At 45.3% G+C, this 23,707-nt stretch overlaps 2 protein-coding genes across 2 annotated transcripts; both read right to left on the bottom strand.

Annotated features, from left to right (window-relative positions):
* Window positions 1-1,713: 1,713 nt before the first annotated feature.
* LOC308307607 (membrane progestin receptor beta-like) lies at window positions 1,714-9,450 on the bottom strand (the record flags this gene model as incomplete). The annotated part of the gene is made up of 5 exons (XM_080752873.1): window positions 1,714-2,025; window positions 3,374-3,589; window positions 4,207-4,363; window positions 6,012-6,124; window positions 9,178-9,450. The coding sequence occupies 5 exons, from the start codon at window positions 9,448-9,450 to the stop codon at window positions 1,714-1,716; spliced, it is 1,071 nt and encodes a 356-aa protein (XP_080608999.1).
* A 5,869-nt stretch (window positions 9,451-15,319) lies between these two features.
* LOC308307609 (RNA polymerase II subunit A C-terminal domain phosphatase-like) lies at window positions 15,320-17,776 on the bottom strand (the record flags this gene model as incomplete). Its single annotated transcript, XM_080752875.1, has 1 exon — window positions 15,320-17,776. Exon 1 carries the CDS (start codon window positions 17,696-17,698, stop codon window positions 15,320-15,322), a length of 2,379 nt encoding a protein of 792 aa, XP_080609001.1. The 5' UTR covers window positions 17,699-17,776.
* Between the last annotated feature and the right edge of the window lie 5,931 nt (window positions 17,777-23,707).

The following is a 23,707-nucleotide window of genomic DNA, read 5'->3' on the forward strand; positions in this document are numbered from 1 at the left end:
AATATAATTTGAAAAGTGAAACTACTTTTGAACGAATTATTACTTCATTGTAACGTAACTGCCCCACCAAACTAGCCTAGTAAACGACCAACTTCCGTAATCCAGTAGGATTTCCAGAAGAGGGCGGGTACGAGGCTACAACCAAACATCCCTAATTCCAAAAAGAAACTCCTAATGTATGAATGAATGGACATTGTAAAGTGCTTTGAGTTCGCAACTTGCTTAAAAGTGCTATAAAAATGCAGTCCATTATTAAAGGAAAAAAGACAAGGCTTCTAGTGAAAAAGTTAAAAAGCCTTTATTAAGGTGTATATTTTGGGGGGGTTGTTGAATGTTGCAAAATATGGCATTTTTGTAAGAAATAGGACCCTCCCAAAAGCATTTGACACTCATTGTCATATGACTCCTGAGACCCTATAGGTGAAAGCCCATTTTTGTGTGACATTGTAGTATTTGTGAAATCGGCTAATGGTTCTGAATTGTTTAGAGCAGGGGTCTAGGGGTCCGGGACCCCTAGGGGGTCTTGAGAGTTACTACAGGGGGTCCTCCAAATCTTTGTGTGGATAGAAACTTTTTTCCTCCTTTTTTATATTGACCACTTGAACCCTAGCGTCCATATTCTGAGAACTTTAGCCAAAAATAGCAGATCTACAAGTTCACAACGCCTCGCACTGCGAGGCGTTGTGAGCTTGTAGATCGGCTATTTTCGGCAAAAACGTTTGGTGTAGAGGGGAAAGAGCAGACTAAGTACAGAGTGAATAAGTACAGGCCTCTATGGTTTAGAGGCCCCTCATTACTATTTATAATTAAAATTTGGGGTAAATCGTGCGATTCATTTCGTGAACTTTTTACAATCTTTGTACAATAACCCCCTCCTGCAAAGGAGGACAGTCAGAACATCTAGGGGTGCACAAGCATCTGAAAAAAGTTAGAAGACTGCCCATAGGAGGTCCTGATTATGTCATTTTGTAGTTCTACCCTGTAAATATCGGATGGAGCATGTATTTCGTCTTAATGGCTAAGTCAGAGCTCCACTGAAAATGTCTGGATAACTTCCATGTTACAGTACATTTGTGAAAGGTTCTTATATGACCACAGATATTTGTCTGACACAACAAGGAAGCCTTTCTTCACAGTCATCTAACAGACTGAGAGTGGTCTGAGAAGTGAACCATCCACTGCCACTGAGAGCTAATTAGATTGACCTTCTCTCCCTTTGAAGTCTGATGATCAACTCAGCGGTGTAGAACTCTCACTAGAGTGAGAACCACAGTGAGTCAGTTTAGTTAACACTTTAACGCAGGGGTCTTCAACGTTTTCAGGCCAAGGACCCCTTAGTTGAGAGAGAGAAGAAGCAGGAACCCCCACAACCTTTTCATAGATTCCATATAGTTTCATCGTTTGACAGCACAATCATCAGTGTATTTTGGATTCATGTTAATGTGGGTTTTCAGATATTTATCCACTTGAATCGTCAATACTTAACAAACTTGACCTTTCACTGTGTAGGCCTACTTATAGTCTGCTCTTTTTCCCCATCTACACCAAACCTCTTTGCCGAAAATAGCCGATCTACAAGCTCACAACGCGTTGCAGCGCGAGCCGTTGTGAGTTGTTGAAGACCCCTGCTCTAAAGGAGCCTAGAGAGTCCCTGGAATCCACTTTGAGAACCATTGTCTTGATTGACCCATTTCAAAGTCACTGCTTCCACCTCTACCTCTGCTCCTTTCTCAGGCGCTCACGGGTGCGCCTCCTCATGGCGAGGGCTGTCAGCGTGCTGCAAAGGGCCAGGCAGGGGAAGGAGGCGCACGCCAGCAGGAGCCTCTCCTCCCCGTGGTCCCTCACCAGGGACGGCCGGCGGGACGTGAAGTCCTGGAACAAGGCCTCCTGCTGGACCAGGGTGCACAGGGACAGCAGCACGTGGAACAGCTGGTGGCCGTGGCCAACGATGTCACAGTGGCCCGGGCAGAAGCACTCAGGCATGGGGTAGGAGAAGAAAAAGGAGGCGAGCATGAACAGCACCACCTGGTGGTTGGGAGAGAGAGAGATAGAGAGAGAGAGAGAGAGAGAGAGAGAGAGAGAGAGAGAGAGAGAGAGAGAGAGAGAGAGAGAGAGAGAGAGAGATAGAGAGAGAGAGAGAGAGAGAGAGAGAGAGAGTTTACAATACCAGATGGTAAGCCTCAACGACACAAAACCTAAACATAACTCTGAGCCTTAACATTAATATTCAGATACCCTCTCCGAAGAGCACCTGTTTACAGCGTATTCATCATTCACGGAACCACGTAGCGCTTCTTCTTCTTTTATCTATAACTCTGAACCTTTAGGTTTTAGAAAGGTTTTTTACTGATTAGGTGCGTGGTCTACCTATGATATTGTTTTTCTAGATTGATATTCCTATGCCTTGTTATATTGTTGTTGATGTACTGACATATTATCTTGCTTATTATATTGATGTATTACCTGCTTATTGTAAGTCGCTTTGGATTAAAAGCGTCTGCTAAATGTCTAAATTGTAAATTGTAAATTAGAATAGCTGTGGGAGCTGGGGGCGTGTTCTCTCCTCCGCGTCATCAAAGGTGTGGTTGGCAAAAGGGCCTTTCTACGTGGAGTTTGCATGTTCTCCCTGTGTCTCCTAGGGTAGGTACCCTCACAAAAAACATGCAGTAATCCTGGTCCCTGGTCCAACCGGGAAAACTCCCCCCTGTCATTTGAAAAGAAGCGACTTGGACTCCTCATGCATAGAAGGAAGCATGAGGTCAGTCTGTTGTCTCCCCAGGTTGTCAACCTGGGGAGACAATAGTGTGTATCTATTCCAAATCAACAACATTGGATGGTGCTTCCCTGTCTTCTATGGTGCTTCCCTTCTACAGTATGGTGCTTCCTATGGTGTTTCCATCTTTTATGGGGCTTCTATGCTTCCCTGTGCTTCTTTTGGTGCCTCTCTGTCTTCTATGGTGCTTCCTATAGTGCTTTCTCGTCTTATATGGCGCTTCCTATGGTGTTTCCCTGTCATCTATGGTGTTGCCGTGTCTTCTATGGTGCTTCCCTGGCCGGGGCCAGACATTTAAGGCACATGCTTTATGCTTTACCCGGGGTAGGCGGGGGGTAGAGCAGCATCCAATTCTTTCCCTATGGAAGTCACATGTTTTGAAGAGGCAAGCTTGCTCTGTGGCTTAAGGACAGCCTTAAGGAAAGCTTAGAGTAAGCTTGCCTCTTCAAAACATGTGACTTCCATAGGGAATGAATTGGATGCTGCTTTACGCAATGTGCCTTAAATGTGTGGCTCCGGCTCCTGTCTTCTATGGTGCTAATGCTATATGGGGCTTCATAGGATCAACCTACACAAGGACATGAAAGGAAACAGTGGCACCTGCAGGCCATGTAGGGGAAGTGCAGGGTTACTGGTCCAGCTCCCTGTGGCCAGGCGGTGAGCCACGGGGCTGATGTCCAGGAGGTACGCTAGGCCTGTGGGCACCATCTGGCACAGTTTACGACGCAGGGGGTACGGACGCCGGTAACGCAGCTTGGCAAAACAACAGCTGGCACACGAGAGCCATGCCAAGAGGGCTGCTGCGGGAAGGAAAACCTGGGAGAGGAAAGGAAAGGAAAGGAAAGGAAGAGAAGAGAAGAGAAGAGAAGAGAAGAGAAGAGAAGAGAAGAGAAGAGAAGAGAAGAGAAGAGGGGAGGCCGGGAGGGGAGGCGAGGGGAGGTCATATCACAGCATGGTAGAGTTGTTGATATGAATTCATTCACACAATTCACCCTTTGTCAAGTCCCGCCCATTGCCCCGCCCCTTTTTGCACCCATTGGTTGCTGAGTCTTGGTGGGACAAAAGTCCTTTCTCTCCATCCACCATTGAAATTCAGTTGCTTCTTATTGTTATTTTGTGTATTCAATTCTCATTTTAAACTTGGTTTTAGTAATAATGAGCCTCTCAGGTGACTGGGCATGTTTTAAATGTTTTTTATTTCTCCAAAAATTATGTTTTAGCTAATTCAACATAAAAAAAGGCGGAACCAGGGCGGGACATGGCAGAAAGAGCCTGCTGGTTGGTCAGTCAGGGACCAATCAGAGGGCTGACAAAGGCGCACGCGCACACACACACACACACACACACACACACACACACACACACACACACACACACACACACACACACACACACACACACACACACAACACACACGCACACACACACGGTACCTCTCCCACTCCACTGTGCCTCCAGGCCGGGTCTGAGCTGTACAGGTAGAGGGCGAGGGCACATCCATACTGGTACACGGCCACTCCCACGTAGTCCAGGAGGAACAGGGAGTAGTGGGCCAGCTCTGAACGAGACTGGAACAGGTGAGCCGCAGAGCTGGAATATGATGCTTTATTAGGGGCTGTGTTAGCAAAAAGTGTTTAGATTTTTCTCCTCAGCACATGTTTAAATTTATTTAAATGTATTTTCTATTTTCAACTTTTCTGCGCTGCACGTTCACATCTGGCATTTTTACCTGAACATGCACGAACATCCAATTTAGAAACAACTGCCGTTCATCACTGGCATTCATTCATGACTTTCATGAATCCTGTGTTGTTTTTTTCAGAGGCCCTTTTGTCAAGAACAGATCAGAAGAGGAATTTAAAGGGGAATAAAAATGAGTCTAGATTTTTTTGGGGGGAGGAAATGGTTTCATACTGGCACTGAAGTGAGGTCAATGCGTGCACACAAATGTGATCTGAAATTGGTCTACAACTTCCTTCTAAATACAAAGAATCCATCCATCTATTTGGATGGCTTATGCACCCATGCAGGGACGTGCAGAGAATGGAAATAGCTAATAGCTATTTCCGGTGCTTGATGCCACACTGAACCAAGCATGATCAAGTCAATAATGGAGATGTGACGTACGGCATGGATTTCACAAGGCAATTCTCTTGAATGCCGCCTTCAGGTATAGCATGGAAAGAGGGCATTTGCATTTCTTTCACCATAGTAAAAACTGCATTCGTGGTCTGGAGAGGGCAGCTTTTTACAGACAGGCAAAAGGGCAGGGCTCAAGCCACAGATATAAAAACCAAGATGGCTCATCCTCCGCTGCAGTCCATTGGAGCGACGTGCAAATACTGGAGGCCGGACGTCCGGGCTGCCAGAGACCGGTCGCCGAGTGCCGCAAGCTTAAATGCCCCAGAGCCGAAGGAGGCGTCTACCTTTCTATGTCTATGGCTCAAGACTCCTTTGATGTCTATAGCCCCTTTTCCACTGCAGCTTTAGCACCACACTACACAATACACCGTACCACACCTCACCACATAAACATATCTACATTTTCCATTACAAAAAGTACCCCTATTGGTAAAAAAGAAATTGAACCTTTTAACTGTGATTATAATACAATATAAATTTGTATTACAACTATCCAAATTATAATACACTATAATGGATTATAACTGTGATTATAATACACAATATGTATTACTATGATAACTATAATACACTATAATAGAATATAGGCCTAATAGTGGTTATAACACAATATAATCTATTATCATGTAACTATATCCTGTTGGATGAAAAGCCAGTGAGCGATCAGTCATTATGTGTATTAAGTGTTTGGCCCTGTTTAGCCTAGCTCAGACCTACTCTGGAGTGGATATTCTTTAGTACCATATGTTTAGTACCAGGCCACTTTCACACCACTCTACCCAGGTCCTTGTAGTGGGAAAACCTGGCACAAGTGGGGGGAGTGGAGTGGTGTGGTGTTGGGCCATGTAAGTGGAAAAGGGGCTTTAATCCATTTAGAACGGGTACACATTTTGTGTATCATTATTTTATGCTTTAACTATTGAAAAATAGCAGATATACAAGCTCACAGCGCGGCACCGAGTGCCGCGCTGCGAGCTCGTAGATCTGCTATTTTTGAAAAGTCGTGGACATTAGAATTTTGACCCGATTCTATAAGTGTCTTTTGAATCCTTCTAATTCTAGGCCTAAATGGCTTTAATATGTGTGCATGCCGTACCTGCAGCTGAGGTAGGTGAGTGAGGAGAGGACGTACAGCACCAGGGGCAGAGAGGCAGGGTCCAGGGACAGACCCTGACCCTCTGGAGCCTGCAGCCTCACTCCCAGGATGCCCTGCAGAGAGAGAGAGAGAGAGAGAGAGGGAAGTGGAAGAGTTCAAAACATACAGCATCTGTTCAATGGATGCTGTATGTATATGGTCGTTGTCGGGCAGGATCCTCGCGTATCTCCGAGTTTCAAATGTGTATGCTTTTTGGTAGATTAAAGCCCTACTTCATCATACGGAAGTATCGCACAAAAGTAGTGAAAATAGCCGATCTACACGCAAGTGCTTGTAGATCGGCTATTTTCACTACATTAAATCATTTTTAAAATGATAAATACAAGCGAAGGGTTTTGGACATACAAGGTGAGAGCTGCAGCACTTTGGGCTTCATAGCCTAGTTTTGGTTTGCAACCATTCAACACCACCACACTACATCTTCCACACATCCACACACTGCTGACACTACTGATTACTCTCATTGACACACCCCATAGGATTATTTGTTTAAACCTTTAAGTTTGGTTGTTAATATTGTTTATAGTGTAAATAAATATGTTTGTACACTTTTAAAGCCGTGTCCCTCTCCTTTTGTTATGGCCTAAGAGCCGTGGTCATAACATGGGGGCTCGTCTAAAAAAAGAAAATGGAAATGATACGTTTTGGCCGCATCTAAAGTTGTAGGCCCATTCGTATTGGGAATCTGTTTCAAAATCTGTGATTAACAAATGTTTGTTCCATGCTTGCGTCGTCCCTTGGTGTCAGAAGGGTGTGTCCCCTTGGTTGATGGACGCGATGGACGTGAGGGACGTGATGGACGTGAAGGACATGAAATGTGAAGCGAGAAACGTGAAGCGAGAAGCGTGAAGGGTGAGGGGTGGGTAATTCCCTTGGTGACAACAGGTGGGACATGTGCCGTTTGTTTAAAAATAGAACTAGTATTTTGCCATGATTTTGAGCAGGTAAAGTAAACTTCCTGTCTTGCTTTGAAGCCTGTAGACCGGCAGGTCTGGCATAGTCATAGGAGAAGGTGCACGGTAGTTAAAGTGTTTTGGTTGTATTTGTTAGTTCAGTTTTTGTTAAATATATAATGGTTTTGGGTTGTGCTGTAATTTAATTGGTATCACTGCAGTGTAGTGGTTAGCAGTCAGGATGGTTGTTAAAGGTGCGTTTCTTCTTTTTTGTGTGTGGTGGTCCTCGCATTGGATTATAGTAGTATATTATAGTAGTGCTGTATACAGCCTACGCTATTCTTGTTAAAGAAGTTCGCTTGGTGTTTTTGGTTTTCAGTCTTATTTTTCGTAAAATTAGGTGAGCATTTTTTCAGTGTCACGCCGTTGTTGCCCATTTTCTTTGTGTAGTTCTGCTCTGTGTCAATATTGGCTAGTAGTAATGTTGGCATCAGTGGATAACGACTCTAGATCCAACAGCTGACAGTAAAAACTGAGCTGGTTTGGCCATGGTGGGGCATGTAAACAGTGGTTGGTAGCATGGTGGGTACACAGCAGTGGTGCAGAGGTGTATGCTTTTTGTAGGTGCAGCCAGTGAGTGGACATTATAGGGGCATCTGGGTGTTGGTCCACCTGACGGTGCGACCCTCCAGACGGTGCGACCCTCCTGACGGATGTGGTCCACCAGACGGAAGCTGGGAGGGGTTATGGGTGGCCGTAGTTCTGGCCCGTCTCAGAGAGGCGGCGCTGAGGCGCATCGGTTGCAGGCTCGGTGCACTTCCCCCCAGCAGGCCCTGCTAAAATGGCTACAGAGAAAGGCATACAAACCCTGTACCAGGGCATCACATTGATGCCACCATTAACCACCATTCACCACCATTCACTGGTCAAACGAGGTGAGATGAAGTCTATTTTAACGCTGGTATGCATATTGCTATATGGAGATGTATTGACCAGAGCATGAAGTAGGCCTACAAGGTTGTTAAAGTTACTGTTTCAAGCATATGATTTGGTGCCAGCGGCGTTTCGCTGAAATATTTGATTGGCTGAGAAAAGTGCTCACGAAAATATGTTATTTTCATTAGTTTTAGGTAAAGCAGCTGAGGTAGGGGGATCATCGCACCTGTAGGCGCACCTGTAGCAGCTGTCCTGGCTTTGGCAGGGTTTTAGAGAGAGCATTTGTTTTTTGGATATTGTTTTTTGGTTAATGGTAATCTAAAAGGTCACTTGTCCTCAGTTTTGTCCTAGGTTTTCCCTTTCTGTCTGTATTGTTTGGTCCAGAATTGTTTCAGTACGAAGTTCTTGTATAATGTAAAGGCAGGAATTGTCTTCACCAGGCCGGTGCAGCTGGGAGGCAGTGTTGTATCTGCCAGGCTGCAGGTGGCTGGGAGGTGTAGATGTGGTTTTATCCTGTTAAGTTTGCGATTTGTCTTGCCTGTCCAGAATGGCTGGGAGACAGTGTTCACTTGGTTTGGTTTATCATGTTCTAAGTTTGCGATTTGTCTCACCAGGCCGGAATGGCTGGGGGACAGTCTTCACTTCCCCATGTCCTTCTGACATATGGGTCGGTTGGGATGGGGGGGGGGGGGGGTTAGTTTCGGGCAACGCTGGATCTATTGGTGTGGGGCTTTGTGCACACTCCCAGTGAGCTGGGAGGAGCCGCCACTCTGGGTTTTATTCAGGTTGGCCTAGCTGGTAAAATGTACTGAATGATTTGACTTTAGGTTATCTGGATCAGAAATTGTTTTGACGGAGGTGACTTATGTTGTACAATGTGACATGTGTTTTGACCCATCTTGTGGTTCTGCCTATCTCACTGTTAATGGCTCTGTTCCTGTCCCTATCCTCTTAGATGCTTCAAGTAATTCCGGATCTTGTTTGCTGGGGATGGTGGGCTGGTATGCCATGGGCAGTTTGGATGGGTTAGAGTGACATTTATTTAAGTGGTTTGTTACATTGTTCGTATAACAAGAGCAATTGTTCGTATAACGGCTGCTCAGTGCTCACTGCAACATGCCATGTAAATAGACGCATGCACGCGTGCACACACACACACACACACACACACACACACACACACACACACACACACACACACACACACACACACACACACACACACACACACGCAGTGAACCATAATCAAAACACATACTGCAACAAAGTCACTGTACCCCGCCACGGAACACAGTGAAGACGCAGAACCTCAGCGCGACGCACACCCCGGCCAGCAGGTGGCTCCACACGTTCACCGTCTCGTTGTGCACCTGCAGGAGGCTGAGGGCGTAGCAGCGCCACGGCAGGCCCACGGGCCGGTAGCCCGACAGGATGTAGGGCTCCCGAAACAGAGGCGGGACGTCCGTGTCGCTGACAGTGTGAGGGAGGGAGGGGAGGACGCGTCTGAGGAGGCCAGGGGAGGACGGACAGGAGAGGGACACACGGGCCATGGTGACAGAGAGACAGCCTGGCAGGGGGTGGTGTGTAGGGTTAACTTAACACGTAACAATTAACTTATAAAAAAAAACACTGCTCGCTTCACACTGGGTGTGCTTTTTTATATAGTTTGAGGACCATTTTGAAATGACCAACAGACATCTTTCAGATTGGAAAGTTGGTGAAGTGAGCCAACCAGGCAGGGCAATAATATACAATACACCCTACATTGATGCATGCATTGATGTTAAAATCCTGAGTTAATTTAACACAGGAGAGTACACAAAATGTAACCAAATGGACCTGTAAGGGTCCTGTTGGTTACATTTGTAGGTTGCAAATGCGTAAATGAACACAGCGTATCTTTTTCTGTAGTCAGTACAGCTACCGGGCAACGAGTCCAAACAGATCTAAACCAATTAATCCTCCTCTCACTGTTTCTTCTGTCTGACTTGGTTGTATGTACAGACCAATGGCCTTGTGAACTGCAGCCTCACAGCTCTGCCACTGCAAAGTACAAAGCTACTAGTATTACATGCTAAATGACGTAAGTGCTGTATGATTCTGCAATTAATTGTTTAATTCAGCAATCCATTTTATGTTTGTTTGTTTACAGCTTGTATTGACTGCATATTATCTAATCTCATTCTTTAATTTAATATATTTTTTATCATAATGATTATTTGATGCAATTTGGTTTATAGGATATTTTATTTTTATTTTGGAAGAATCAGCTTAGTATCAGCTACCAACCAAGCTTAAAGCAATAGTACACTTTAATAGAGGTTTTAGTTGGTTGCCATGAATAGTTACGCCACTCATTGGAAATTAATGCTTCAAAATATGCATACTGTAGCTCCTTGAGGACATTGCAACCCGGAAACATCTCTCTAAGTCACTCTTTTACCACATAAACAAATGCAAACAACGCTGATTCTGCCAATATAACATCACATATATGGTTCTCATTTTATTTTGTTTAATATGTGAACTTGCTGTTGATTTGATTGTTTGAGGATCTGCATCCCAATACGCTGACATTTTTATTTCACAAAAATGCAGAAATAAAGATTTTGTGATCTTAGTATTGAAAAACAATGTGTCATGTCCAATTTATGTTTACTTCAGTAAATTGGAATAAACTCACCTGGAATATTCTCCCTCTCCAAGCTGGTTCTAGTTTCCAGCCACGGTTTCCAATACTCCAGTTTGTCTCAATATACTGTGTGTGTCCATGATGTTCTGCGTGACATGCTGTCCAAGCAAGGGTTGTTCTCTGAGGGAATGAGTCCTCGCGTTCTCCGAGTCATTCTGTGTCACATGCTCACGTGCGCGCGAGCACGCACTCACACACACACGCACGCACGCACGCGCGCACGCACACACACACACACACACACACACACACACACACACACACATGCTTTTTCTTGGCCTATTGGAATAGTCAAATTTCAGCTCATTTCAGTCTCTCCCCATTGTAATGAATGCAATAAACTGTTCATTATTCTCCTCTCCACTCTGAGTGCTCAACATGAGGATTAGTCATCATGAGACATTCCTCACAGCACAACTCTGATGCTTAATTCACTCCAAGCTCCACATGAACAAACACCATTCTATTCTATTCTATTGCCATGTTTTTGTGTATTTTCTTATATTCTATACTAATATTATCTTCTGTTCTGCAATGTTTTATCCTAAAGGAAGCTCCACCAAAATAATTACAAATGGTAGCAGTCTACATATTCGTAGTTTGTGCAATAAAGAAGCAAGAGGTGTAGAAAGAATAGGCCTACAGGCATTTGGAATGAATATAATAGGCAAGTATGCAGGGAGGCATGGACTGGAAAGAAAGGAGAGTTGTCTTTTACAGAACAGAGTTCAGTTTTCATGACACTGGGCATATCTTCCATATTATGTGAGCTGTGTTCCACCATCACCCATCCATGACAGAAGAAACATCCATGCTACTTTAGACACGTTAGCTGGTCGGGTGGAAGTTAGGTGGTACTGTGTATGCCTACTGGTAATCAGGAGTGAAGAATAACAGCGTTTTGATTTCACTATTTAATGGTGCTAAATGGTGGTGGTAAATGTAGGCTAGATGGTGGTAAACTGCAGCCTACTCGAGCAAAATGAGTTGTCGACTCATTGACCGGAGTCATTGTCCGGTGACCGGACTCATCTCCAAATGACCGGAGGCAGAGACGCAGTTATCAGCTTTAAGGCCCATTCCCACTGGGCCAGATAAACAGATGAAAAAATATCTTTATCCATTCAAGTGGATGGTACCCCCCGGCTCCACCAGGCGCGTCGAGCGTCGCGTCAACGTCAACGCTGGGAACGCTCCCGTAGCAATGCGCACGTTACCGTGCACGCGCGTGCCCATTCACCTACGTTCGTGCACGCACACACACGTACCGCAGGGTTGCAAACAGGCAGTGAGCAGGGGCGCAGGAGGCATTTTAAAAGTGAAGGGGACACATCTGGGAGGTATGTGCGTGCGCGTAGCGCGCACGAAAATTTTTGGGGTATCCCCCCCACTTTTGGTGATATCCCCCCCACTTTTGCCCCGAGGAGGGGGGGACATATCCCTGTGACCAAAGACACATGTCGGCTGCTGTCTTTTTTTTGTTGTTGTTGTTGTTGTCAGAATTCGCCTGGTCATAAAGTTTCATAAATCATGAAAATTAAATCACTACAATTTGTTCTATGTTCTGTGCATGTTGACAAGTTTCAAACCGAAGACACCACATGCATGTACACTGTACAGTGTTTTACTTTAGTAAAATATTCTGTGACCAGTGAGTGACACTGACAGTGATTCTTTCACTCTTTCACTGATTTATTTTCACGTGGGGCCATGAGTGATTGCCTCATTGGTGTCCATTTTTGGGTCCGACATGAAAAAGTTGGGAACCACAGTAACAAGAGGAAACGTAAAATGTGTTGACAAACGAAATTGCATTTCCATTATGCATCTGCTCAAAGGTACTTACATTGTTGCTTGATTTAAAGAACGACGTTATCGTTTTTTGGTTTTTTGACCGTTTCATTTTGACTGAGAATGATGTGAGACTAGCCTACACACACCAGCAGCAGGTCCAGCACCTGCAATGACGGTCTCCTTCTGCCACTGCCTGCCTGCTTGTCACTATCGCGTTGCATTAATTAAACTCATTCAGAACAGCTGAGCTGAGCTGCCGACTGCACTGCACTGCACTGGTGGGACTGTGCCTCTAGAGGGCAGTAATACGCCTTGAAATGAGAACTACTCAGTGTGTACAGTATAATCGATCATATTTGCGTCTTTTTCTTGGACCTGAACACTGGAGGGGATATCCCCCCCACCCAAAAAAAGTGGAGGTGTTAATCCCCCCCGTCCCCCCCTACCCCCTGCGCGCATGGCAGTGAGTGATTGACAAACAGGCTCAGTGTTGAATTCAGACACGCAACGAATTTGTTCATGTTTTCTGATTGGTTAGGTGAGCATGTTTTCATGAAAAGATGATAAATGTATATGCAACCACTGAAAACAGTACTATTATTTTAATTCTGGCGAAAAACCGGGACAATTTTGCAGTGAATGTTGAAAACCGGGACATATTAGTGTTTTAGAGATATTTGTCGGGACACCGGGACACGCAGCCTGAAAACGGGACTGTCCCGGGTAAACCGTCTGGTCACCCTAATCAAAATCTATACGGTAACGTTTTTACAGACAGACAGACAGACAGACAGACAGACAGACAGACAGCCAGCCTACAGACATTGATTGATTGATTGATCGAAGACTTTATTAGAAGTTTGCATAGAAAAAGGTACAGTTTCATGACCGTACAGTTCACCGGTACAAGATCATCTAAAAGTAAGCTTTTCGGCTTAACACAGGAAAATAAACCATATAGGTAGACAGACAGCCAGATACAGACAGAATGATTGATTGATTGATTAGGCCTATAGGCCACACACACGCACGCACGCAAGCACGCAAGGAACTAAATATTTTGAGATGGGGGTCCGTAGCCAAATACATAATTTTGGGGGTCCTTCACATGAAAAAGTTTGAGCACCACTTAAAAAACATAGGTTTTTCAAAAAACCTTAGAAGGATTTGAAATATTCAAAGGCTTGCACATACTAATTTTCAAGATAAAAAAAATTGCAGATCTACAAGCTCACTGCTGTGAGCTTGTATATCTGCTATTTTTCAATAGTTAAAACACAAAATAATGCGTAAGAAAGGGAACAGTCTAAATGGGTTAAACCCCCTCCCCTATATGAAGAACATTCATGGGGGGCCCGAAGTGAATCCTTGTACACAGGGCCCAGAAATTGGTGCGACACCCCTGGTTGCAGGTTAACTGTGAACTTGTGTAAGTGAGTTGAATGTATGTGATGTGAATGATTTGTTGAAGGGTCATGTCCACAGATTTGCATGATAAAAAAAAGTGTTACACATACAGTAGAAAGTCGCCCTCCTGGTGCTATAAAAGGCAGATTATAAAAATGCAGGCCAGATGTTTTCCCTTGGTCCTAGTGTCAGTATCATGTTAAATATCCTGGTCACTAGTGTCAGTACCCGTCAGTATCCGGGTCAATAAATTAAAGAAACAGTTTCGTAACTTTAGCTTGACTGAGCATTCCTGTTATTTTGACTTGTTTTGTGTTCCTTTCTCCTCCTTTTCTTCTTTCCCCATTCTAACTCTTCTTGTCCCTGAAATTTTGAGAGCTAGCTTGCTCAAAAAATAATTTCACTCAATCTTTTAACATGTGTGATGTCACACATGTTAAAGCTGATCCTGAACATGAAAATCAGTGAGGTTACGCTGATTTCCAGCAACGTCGAATGTACAAACGATCAAAGAAGCACCACAATAGATAAATAAAGGAGCAAGTTAACATGTTCATAAAACACAAAATAAAAATCATACCCAGTATGAACTTAAGTGAGTGGTTCCTTTTTTTAGTTCATTTCATTAAGCGTCCTGCGAAGCCTGGCTAATGCCAAGCTCTGCAGGACGTACATACAGACGGACATACACACAAAGCCAGATGTAGGAGCGGTTAGGGCAGATCAAAAATGAAACAAAATGTATAAAACAAAACAAACTAATAAAAGTGCTCCTCGAAGCACAGCTCTCTGTCAGGTTAGGTACAGGTCATTATGGCCTCCTGCTATAATAAGCCAATGTGAAAAGGGTGCCATTTCTTCTCAGGCCTTTCACAGCAATCGCACATTGGATTCATGATTTGTGACATATTCTGTTCCAAAATTGTGTTTTGCTAAAATCGACCTGCTGGTGGCGCTATAACAGGACAATGAGAAAAGGGTGGCATTTCTTCTTCGGCCTAGTGGGAATGTGTGAAAATCAGGGAAATCCAATGTTGCGTTCATGATTTGAGACATTTTGTTCAAACGGACCAATCTTGCAAGCGTGGAAGCCAATCTTAGCTAATTGGAATGGAATATGAAATATCGGACTGATCCGTTTTGATCTATAGAGATACTGTGTACCGATTTGCGTTATTTTTGGACAAAATATGAAGGAGTAATATAAAAATCACACCCAGTGTGAAGTGAGCGGTTTATTTGTTAATTTCTTCGGCCTGGCGGAGACAACGAAGTGAACCAAAGCAATTACATGTTAACACATTGTTTGTGATCATAGACTAAAATTGCACAAATGATGGAAGAACATGCGCTCATGCAGAACGTAAGAAGTGAATGAACCAGCCACTAATAGGATAAGGTCCGACGTTCTAATTATCTGGGTCCTCGTAAACTGACAGCGGTTGCACAGTGTGAAGGGAAACGTTTGGTCATGTTCGTAAGAGTGGGTAAGCCTGTTTCATCGTGTGTTTTTTTCCTTTGTCTTTTCATATGAAGTCGTTAAGCTCCGCCTCCACGGCAGCAGCCATCTCATCCGTTTCCGAGCAGCTGCCTTCCTCCTCCTCGTTGGAGTCCTTAGATGACTCGTCCTCAGAGCACTCCACCTGTTTTTCCTCCTTGGTTTCCGCATGCTTTCGCTTGTGTCCCCTCTGTACACTTCCTGTCGCCGGCCTGTCGTCACTCGCCTGTGTCTGGACCTCCTCGCTGCCCGGTGCCCGTCTGGCACTCTGCCCGGTGCCCTGGTGCTGCTGCTCTTCATTCTCCTTTTCGTCCCTCACGTTCGTCTTCCACGGCCCCGGACTCTCGCTGTCGCTGCTCTCCTCGGCGAGGGCGTCGTCCACCTCTCTATCCATACTGTCCCAGAGTGTGTAGAGGGGCATGATCTCTGACGTGATGGGTTGCGGTTTACTGCGCAAGGGTCCTACTGTCTCGTCCTGTTGACCCTTTTGTGTTCCCCTGAGAGAAGGTTGCTCTCTATGATCATGGAGTGAGGCAGACCCTGACAGCTTGGGGAAAGACGGAGGCCGGGAGGCCTGTGGACCCGTTCCGGTCAGCTTCCGTTTGTATTTGTCCGTATTTGAGGTCCACACAACATCAGTTGAAGATGTTAGGCTGTTTCTCTGTGGCATCTTGTAGTCCTCTTTTAGCGGATACAGCCGCTCCTCTACCTTTTCCCAGCGTTCCAGACAGCTCCACAGCCAATCAGGATTGACCACATGGAGGTGCTTACAGCCTTGCGCCTGACGGACCTTCTCAGTGCCAGCTCTTGCAGCGATGAGATGTGTTGTTCTTCCAGGCTCTTTGGAGTTGAGCACCAGGTTTTTACTAACTTTCGCCCCCAGTGCCTTGGCGTGGTAGCACTCCGGCGTCTGTTCCATTGGGTAGTTGGTGGGGTACAGGCCACTAAACACAATTGTTGTTCCCTTGAGCGTCTGTCTTTTAAGCTGTGGCACAATCTCGCGGATGTCGGGCATCTTGCCAGACTCCTTCACAAGGTAGGCCTCGTAGAGGCGGTAGTACTCCTTATGGATCCTCACCAGCACCTCCTCCAGGTAGATGAGGTAATCGTCCCGGTCATTGTCACTGTCGCTCGACAGATCAAAGTCCAGGTTGTTGGCCTTGAGGCAATGTGCAGAGGAGGTCGCCCATTCCTGTAACGCCGCAGTCACTGACATTATGCTGCTCTTGTTTTCCTTGCCGTCTGACCCGATGCTCGTCTGTGTTTCTCTCGACCCCGTCCCAGATTCCGCCTCAGTCATTGGCCCTATAGCCTGGGCCTGGTCGACCTCCTCAATCCATGGGGGATGTGTCTGTTCATTTACTGTTAGTCCCTGAGCAGAGGGAGGGCCCCCACAGCCCTCCCTCTGCTCAGTGAGGGCTGTGCAATCCTCTCTCCTGCCATTATTGTGGTCCTTGCCCTTTATTCTGAGACTGTTATTCTGCTCCTCTGCTGTGCCATCTGCAGGCCTGCTCGGCGCATCACCAGCTTTCCTAGCCATCTGAGCTTCTCGTGGCCCCACCGGAGCGTTGAGGTCACCTGTGCCCTGGAAGTAGATGTATTTCTTCACAGTGATGAGGTTTGGTGCAAACTTCCACACATCCTCTCGATCATCAATTATACAGACCATTGAATCTCCACAAGGGAAAAGGTTCCTAAGATTCCCTGTCTTTGAGAAAGGGTCAATGCACTCGTCTCTGGATAGGATCCGATTAGAGAAGAGCTTCTTTTCAGGATCCAAAATACCTGCAATGGTGTGTGCATAAAGATGGCTTCCAAATGTGAACACATGCAGCTCATAGAGTTTGGCAATTTTCTCCAGGAATTCCTTGCAGTGTGGGCGAAGCCGTGTGTGGAGCTCGGGCTCTCCTCGTCCAACCTGGAAGTGGAAAATCCCCTTATTGGACATGCGCTGACAGTGCTTCTCAGTGGTGTGGATGAGCGTCTGGTCCAGATCTACCATCAAGACCAGTTTCTTGTTCCTGTGCAGCCTCCGCTGGTCATCCCTGCCAAGCTGCTCTGCTTGCTCCGAGCTGATCATCAACTCAGGTACACTGTGTACCATGGAGATTGCTGCCGTGGAGATAGGTGCTTGCTGTCTCCCATTCCTGCTCTCGAGCTGGGTCAGGTCCTGGCCACATTCAGCGCACAAACCCTTCATTACTGTTGGGTGGTTGCATTCATCTATTCTGACAATGACACTCCCGGCAGATATGACTTGACCGTGTTGACAGCAGAGCTCCCTCACCACTCCAGCACGGTCCGACTTCACCTTCTTCTCCGACGGCAGACTATTTAAATGATTTGTGGCCCGAGCCTCCCTCTCTGCTGGGGATATGGGGATGCAGAGCGCCAGCACGGAGTCCATGTTCACCAGAGACCCAGGTTTCACCTTCCACTCCACCAGTCGCAGAGGGGGAGCCGAGGTCGGCGAGCAAACATCTGCCACCTGGTGCACCACTATGGTGGTGGCGGAGCCCCGCATGCCTTCCTTCACCACACAGCCGGTGCCACCCGAACCGGAGTCGGCAGGATCCTCCATCTGGTTCTATTTACTGCAATTACCTCTTCTGAAGTTCCTTATCCGTTAACTTGAGATTAAATGAAACATAAATGGCCTTCCAGATGTTGTGATGTTGTCTTCAAATAAAACAAAATGAAAATATTTGTGACATGAATATGCCTAAATGCATGTCATAAGGAATAATTAGAAACATGTTATTGGTTGTGGAGGGCAGTCAATGCTTATATACCGCTGACTGTTCTTGACGTCACTTACAAGTTGACTTGCCTCTCCTTATGGTACCTACACTATAAAGTTAATCAAAGTCTAGAACAGTGGTGTCCGAGCGGACTTAAACCTAGAACTAGGACCTGCCACACTTGGAAGGTAACAAGTAACACTAGAAATATTGTTCCTTCGAAACAGTGTGGGCTCGCTGCTCCCTCATTGGCTAAAGGCCCTGACTTTGTACTGTCGGACAGTTTTTTGAGGAGAATAACCTCTAGTTGCCAGACCCATGAAATGGGTAGGCCTACATAAGCAAATGTCTGTCCGGGTTTTCTATATAAAGGGTATATATGATGATGACATGATGATGACATGCCTATAAAAGGCATGATGTCATAAATGATGATGACAGACAGGGGGTCTGGCACAACCAGGTTGACCTGGTCTAGTTTTATATAAATGTGGCTCATGCAGCTGTGCACCTGAGTGTACATATACGGACAAAGCCAGATGTTGGAGTTTAGTGACATAGTAAACTGTGACATAACTGTGACATCACTGGCAATATAAGAGAAGGTATGTTCAAGCATCCAGTGCAGTTTGCAGAGTGTTGGTTGCAGATAACAGAATACTAAGAAACTAAGAAGTATACAGATAGCAATTAATATTCCGCAAACATGCAGATTTTTGTGAAGACACTCACTGGCAAGACCATCACCTTGGAGGTTGAGGCAAGTGATAATATTGAGAATGTCAAAGCCAAGATCCAAGACAAGGAAGGAATTCCCCCTGACCAGCAGAGATTGATCTTCGCTGGTAAGCAACTGGAAGATGGACGCACCCTTTCTGACTACAACATCCAGAAAGAATCCACCCTCCATCTTGTGCTTCGTCTGAGGGGAGGAATGCAGATCTTCGTCAAGACCCTCACAGGCAAAACCATCACCTTGGAGGTTGAGGCAAGTGACAACATTGAGAATGTCAAAGCCAAGATCCAAGACAAGGAAGGAATTCCCCCTGACCAGCAAAGACTGATCTTTGCGGGCAAGCAACTGGAAGATGGACGCACCCTTTCTGACTACAACATCCAGAAAGAATCCACCCTCCATCTTGTGCTTCGTCTGAGGGGAGGAATGCAGATCTTCGTCAAGACCCTCACAGGCAAAACCATCACCTTGGAGGTTGAGGCAAGTGACAACATTGAGAATGTCAAAGCCAAGATCCAAGACAAGGAAGGAATTCCCCCTGACCAGCAAAGACTGATCTTTGCGGGCAAGCAACTGGAAGATGGGCGCACCCTTTCTGACTACAACATCCAGAAAGAATCCACCCTCCATCTTGTGCTTCGTCTGAGGGGAGGAATGCAGATCTTCGTCAAGACCCTCACTGGCAAGACCATCACTCTAGAAGTTGAGGCAAGTGATAACATTGAGAATGTCAAAGCCAAGATCCAAGACAAGGAAGGAATTCCCCCTGACCAGCAGAGATTGATCTTCGCTGGTAAGCAACTGGAAGATGGACGCACCCTTTCTGACTACAACATCCAGAAAGAATCCACCCTCCACCTTGTGCTGCGCCTGAGGGGAGGGCAGTAAATGATTCCATGATTCCCCTGTCATGTGCATTTATTTAATGCACATGACAGGGGGGCCTGGGGTCATGGACCAACCTGATAATCAATTACAATAACCAAAGAAAAAAATACAAAAATGTGTATTTAATAATAGTAATACAAAGTTTGATACCTTAAAAAAATCTATTAAAAAGAGGCGGGCGCGGTGTCTCAGAGCAGTGCATATACCATGGCCACATGCAGTATGTGCCTTGGCAGATTCAAACCAGGGTCAGCTGCATGTAAGAAGAAGGAAGGACCACGGAGCTTTCTTTACGGTATATGGTATGTGCACTTGGTGACCCACTGAGGTGCCAAAAAAAATGCCTCTCAAAATTCAACCCTACGTCCTTGCCGTGAGAGGTGGAAGCAGGTAATGCTGACTAACAGGGCTCTGGTAAAACATGCATGGCTAATCACCTGTGCAGCAAAATTGTCGCTTGTTGAAAGTATCAGATCTACAAGCTCACAACGAGTCATAACGTGATCATTATGAGAGTTTATATTTTCATGTGACACATGAGCTTATTTAGATCTGCTTCCCGAGACGTGACACTGTCATAGACCAAGTATAAATCAGGCTCATGGACTACGTCCGTCTGTCTGTGAGTCTGCGCTTAGCCTACGTCATCCATTGGGAAAACTCTTGAAAAAACACAGAGTGATGTCATCCAATGGGAAAACCCTTGATAAAAACATAGACTTAGATTGATTTCACCAACTGGGTGATGATGTCATCATCACCACCACCATTCAACACCATAGAAAGATGCAATTCTGGGAAATACCCACTAGCACCACTCCCCCATTGAACTCATACTCAGAATCAATGACATCACTGATGACATCACTGATGACATCAGATTGTGTATCCAGGAAACTATGAACAATAGTCTGGTTCCCCGATTGGCCACGGGGCAAAGGGTGATGTCATAACATCAAGGCACATATATGGGCAGAGAGGGGCCGTCTATGCCCGTAGCCAATTAGAGGGGGGCAAAAGGTGACGTAATAATCGAGGCAAATACTAGAAAGATGCAGTTGTGGGAAATTGTGAGTGTGGTTGCCTATAGTCTGGATAGCCAAACTGTCAAGTGAAGCTTGACCAATCCTCAAGCTATACAGGTGACGTCGCCTGAACATATTTTTCTATGGGCGTGGCTAGCGACTCAGGGGATGGAGCCAGGCTATTGCGTTGCCCCATAGGCAACCACACTATGGGCCACGAGAGGGGCTGTCAAGCCCGTAGCATAGCATGTCAGATGGGCATAAACAGGCATATGTCAGATAAGCTTGATTGGATTGGTGAGCTTCACATGACATTTTGGCCAGATAGAACAATAGAAACAAAAGAACAATAGAAGTAGCCGCCAGGCGAGTGGCAAACAACCCTGAAACAGTGGTAAATCAGCCAACAACCCATGACCTTGAATGGTAAATTGCTTTTCTACCACTTTTTACATATAAATGAAAGAAAACACAGTTGTAACTTGCAAGGATCTTTAGTTACAATCATTAATTGTGTCAGAATACACATAAACTTCCGCCACCACAGCAAATAGTCCCATAAACACAACATTATACCACTTTTTCTAGTCACCACCAGATGGCGCCAATTCCTGCTGAGGTGCTAGCTCTGGTCCATACTGAGGTGCATGACTAGCTTACAGCACAGTTTCGGCCGTAAATAGAGGCTGGTCGCTTCCAATGGAATAAATCGGCGACGATAGTGCATTCGCTAGTAAACATAGGACGCCCGCGACCATGGACCTACGTCATTGTCTTGGTTGGGGAAAGGCGTTCCGACTCTGAAAGTCCCCGGATGCGTTGTGAAGCGCATTGATCTCAGAAATGTGCCTCATTAGCATGACAACGCATTCGGGAACTTTGAGCAAGTTACTGGAGTTGCCTCATTTACCACTGTTTTAAACCAATCAGAATCCAGTATTTGGTCATGTGACTAGAAAAAGTGGTAGAGTGAGGAAGTTAGTTAACAGCTGCTGATGTTGTCAGCGAGGCTTGGCTGGCTGGCTGGTTGGTTGTGGATCAAAAACAAAATCTATCTATCTATCTATAGATATATCTATCTATCTATCTATCTATCTATCTATCTATCTATCTATCGGTGTCTGCTGTGTTTACACCCGTAGCCAATCAGAGAGGGGCAAAGGTTGACATCATGATATCAACTATCAAGGCATATGTAAATCTGCATATGCATATGGTTATTTATCCAGTTTAGAGATCGGACGGGTGAGGAGAAGGGTAAGGATCCCCTAGGCCTAGGGTATCTAAATATTGACATATACAACTTAGAGTGTAACTTATCTTACCTGTATCCTAGTAACGATTTCTCAAACACAAAATGCTGACTTTCTTTTGATCCGTCCGTTGTTGTCGTTTGTTGTAGTCACCAGGGGGCCGGTCTTCCTGTTTCAGGTTTAGGCCACGCCTTGACCGGATCACATGGTCCGGCCGTTTAAAACGAATACCAGGCTTTCCTTTGAGGTGGAAAGTCTGGTGATGTGAGTGGTCAAACTTTGCAATACATTTCGAGTAATAAAACTCTTCCTCATGCGAGAATGTTGAGTATAATATCCTGTGATTTTATCAGACAAATGTGATAGAGGTGTGGTCTGTATGTCACTTTTGGATTTTACAGCACACACACTGGTGTCATCGCTGACATAAACACATTCCTGCTTGGACAACGTTTATTACCTAAAGGGAAATGTGTCATTAAGGTGGTACAGTATATGAAAGCTGAGCAGAGATTTCATTTAGTTGGCAGGTTAGAACATTGCAAAGCAAACATTGTTTGTTTTCTTTGTAAATAAATTGAAATACATGTTACAATGCTATGAAGCGACAACAGACTCTGCTAACCTGTCAGACACATAACTGTATGTGTGAGAGAGAGCAGCGAGAGAGCGAGAGAGAGAGAGATGGCCAGTCAATATAAAAAATATGTTGAAACCCCATGGCGTCTGGGAACCATCAACTCCACCTTGGCAGTATTGCAGCTGCAGAGAGACCTTCGCCATGCACACACTGCATTTTCATTCTGAAGCCGGTGAGGTTTCGTGGTAGAATTGTGTTGATTCTAACCTCGCATCACCAGTCTTTCCACCTCGGAGGAAAGCCTGTTATTCGTTTACAGCGGGCCGTCTGATCCGGTCTAGGCGTGGCCTAAACTGGAAACAAGCAGAAGAAGCGGCGTCACTTTGTTTTGGTCCCTCCCCCCTGTTTGTTTCCCAATCCCTATTTGAATGCTCGAGAAGTGTAGTCTTGCCAAATCAAGGGTTTTATTGGGTAGGTCCTAAAATTATGTCCTTGAGTGTGGGGAATTGTTTAGGGTTAAAACTGTTTGATAGTTCCAGCCAGTGTAGCCCGTTTTGACTACAAAATGACGTAGGCTGTTACCGCTCCCGACTGGATCAAAAACCTGAAATGGGGCCTACCCCAGGCCATGTGAATTCAGTTGTGTGACTTTTTTGCAAAAGGTTTTAGAACAAAATCGCACAAGATACTGTTACCGAAGGGAACAGTGATGTCACAAATACATACATTATAAATAGTGTAGATGACATAGTGGTCTGTCTCACTACTCGGATATACGGTAGGCTATGTGCTCAATTAGAAAGGGCAGACCATTCTGCAATCTTCTTATTTCTATTTAATGGCGAAATAAAATGCTTATTTTCCCCACATGGACTACACACAGAGTCACTTATTGGAGCGGCTAGCACCGCTCAATAATATCACCCAACTTGGTATAAAAAACAAACTGCCTGTCTGTCTGCAGGACCTATTACCCCGCTGAAGAATGGTAAATGGTGCATTTATATAGCGCTTTTATCCAAAACACTTTACAGAGATTGTGCATTACATTCACCCATTCACGCACACATTCATACACCGGTGGCGGAGGAAACCATGCAAGGCAGGTTTCAGAGTCTTGCCCAAGGACCCTTCGACATTAACTCAGGGGGAGCCCGGATTCGAACTGGGAACCCTTCGTGCTCTAATAACGG

Source organism: Nannobrachium achirus (assembly GCF_963921795.1).
Source record: "Nannobrachium achirus genome assembly, chromosome: 22".
In the NCBI taxonomy this organism is placed as follows: domain Eukaryota; kingdom Metazoa; phylum Chordata; class Actinopteri; order Myctophiformes; family Myctophidae; genus Nannobrachium; species Nannobrachium achirus.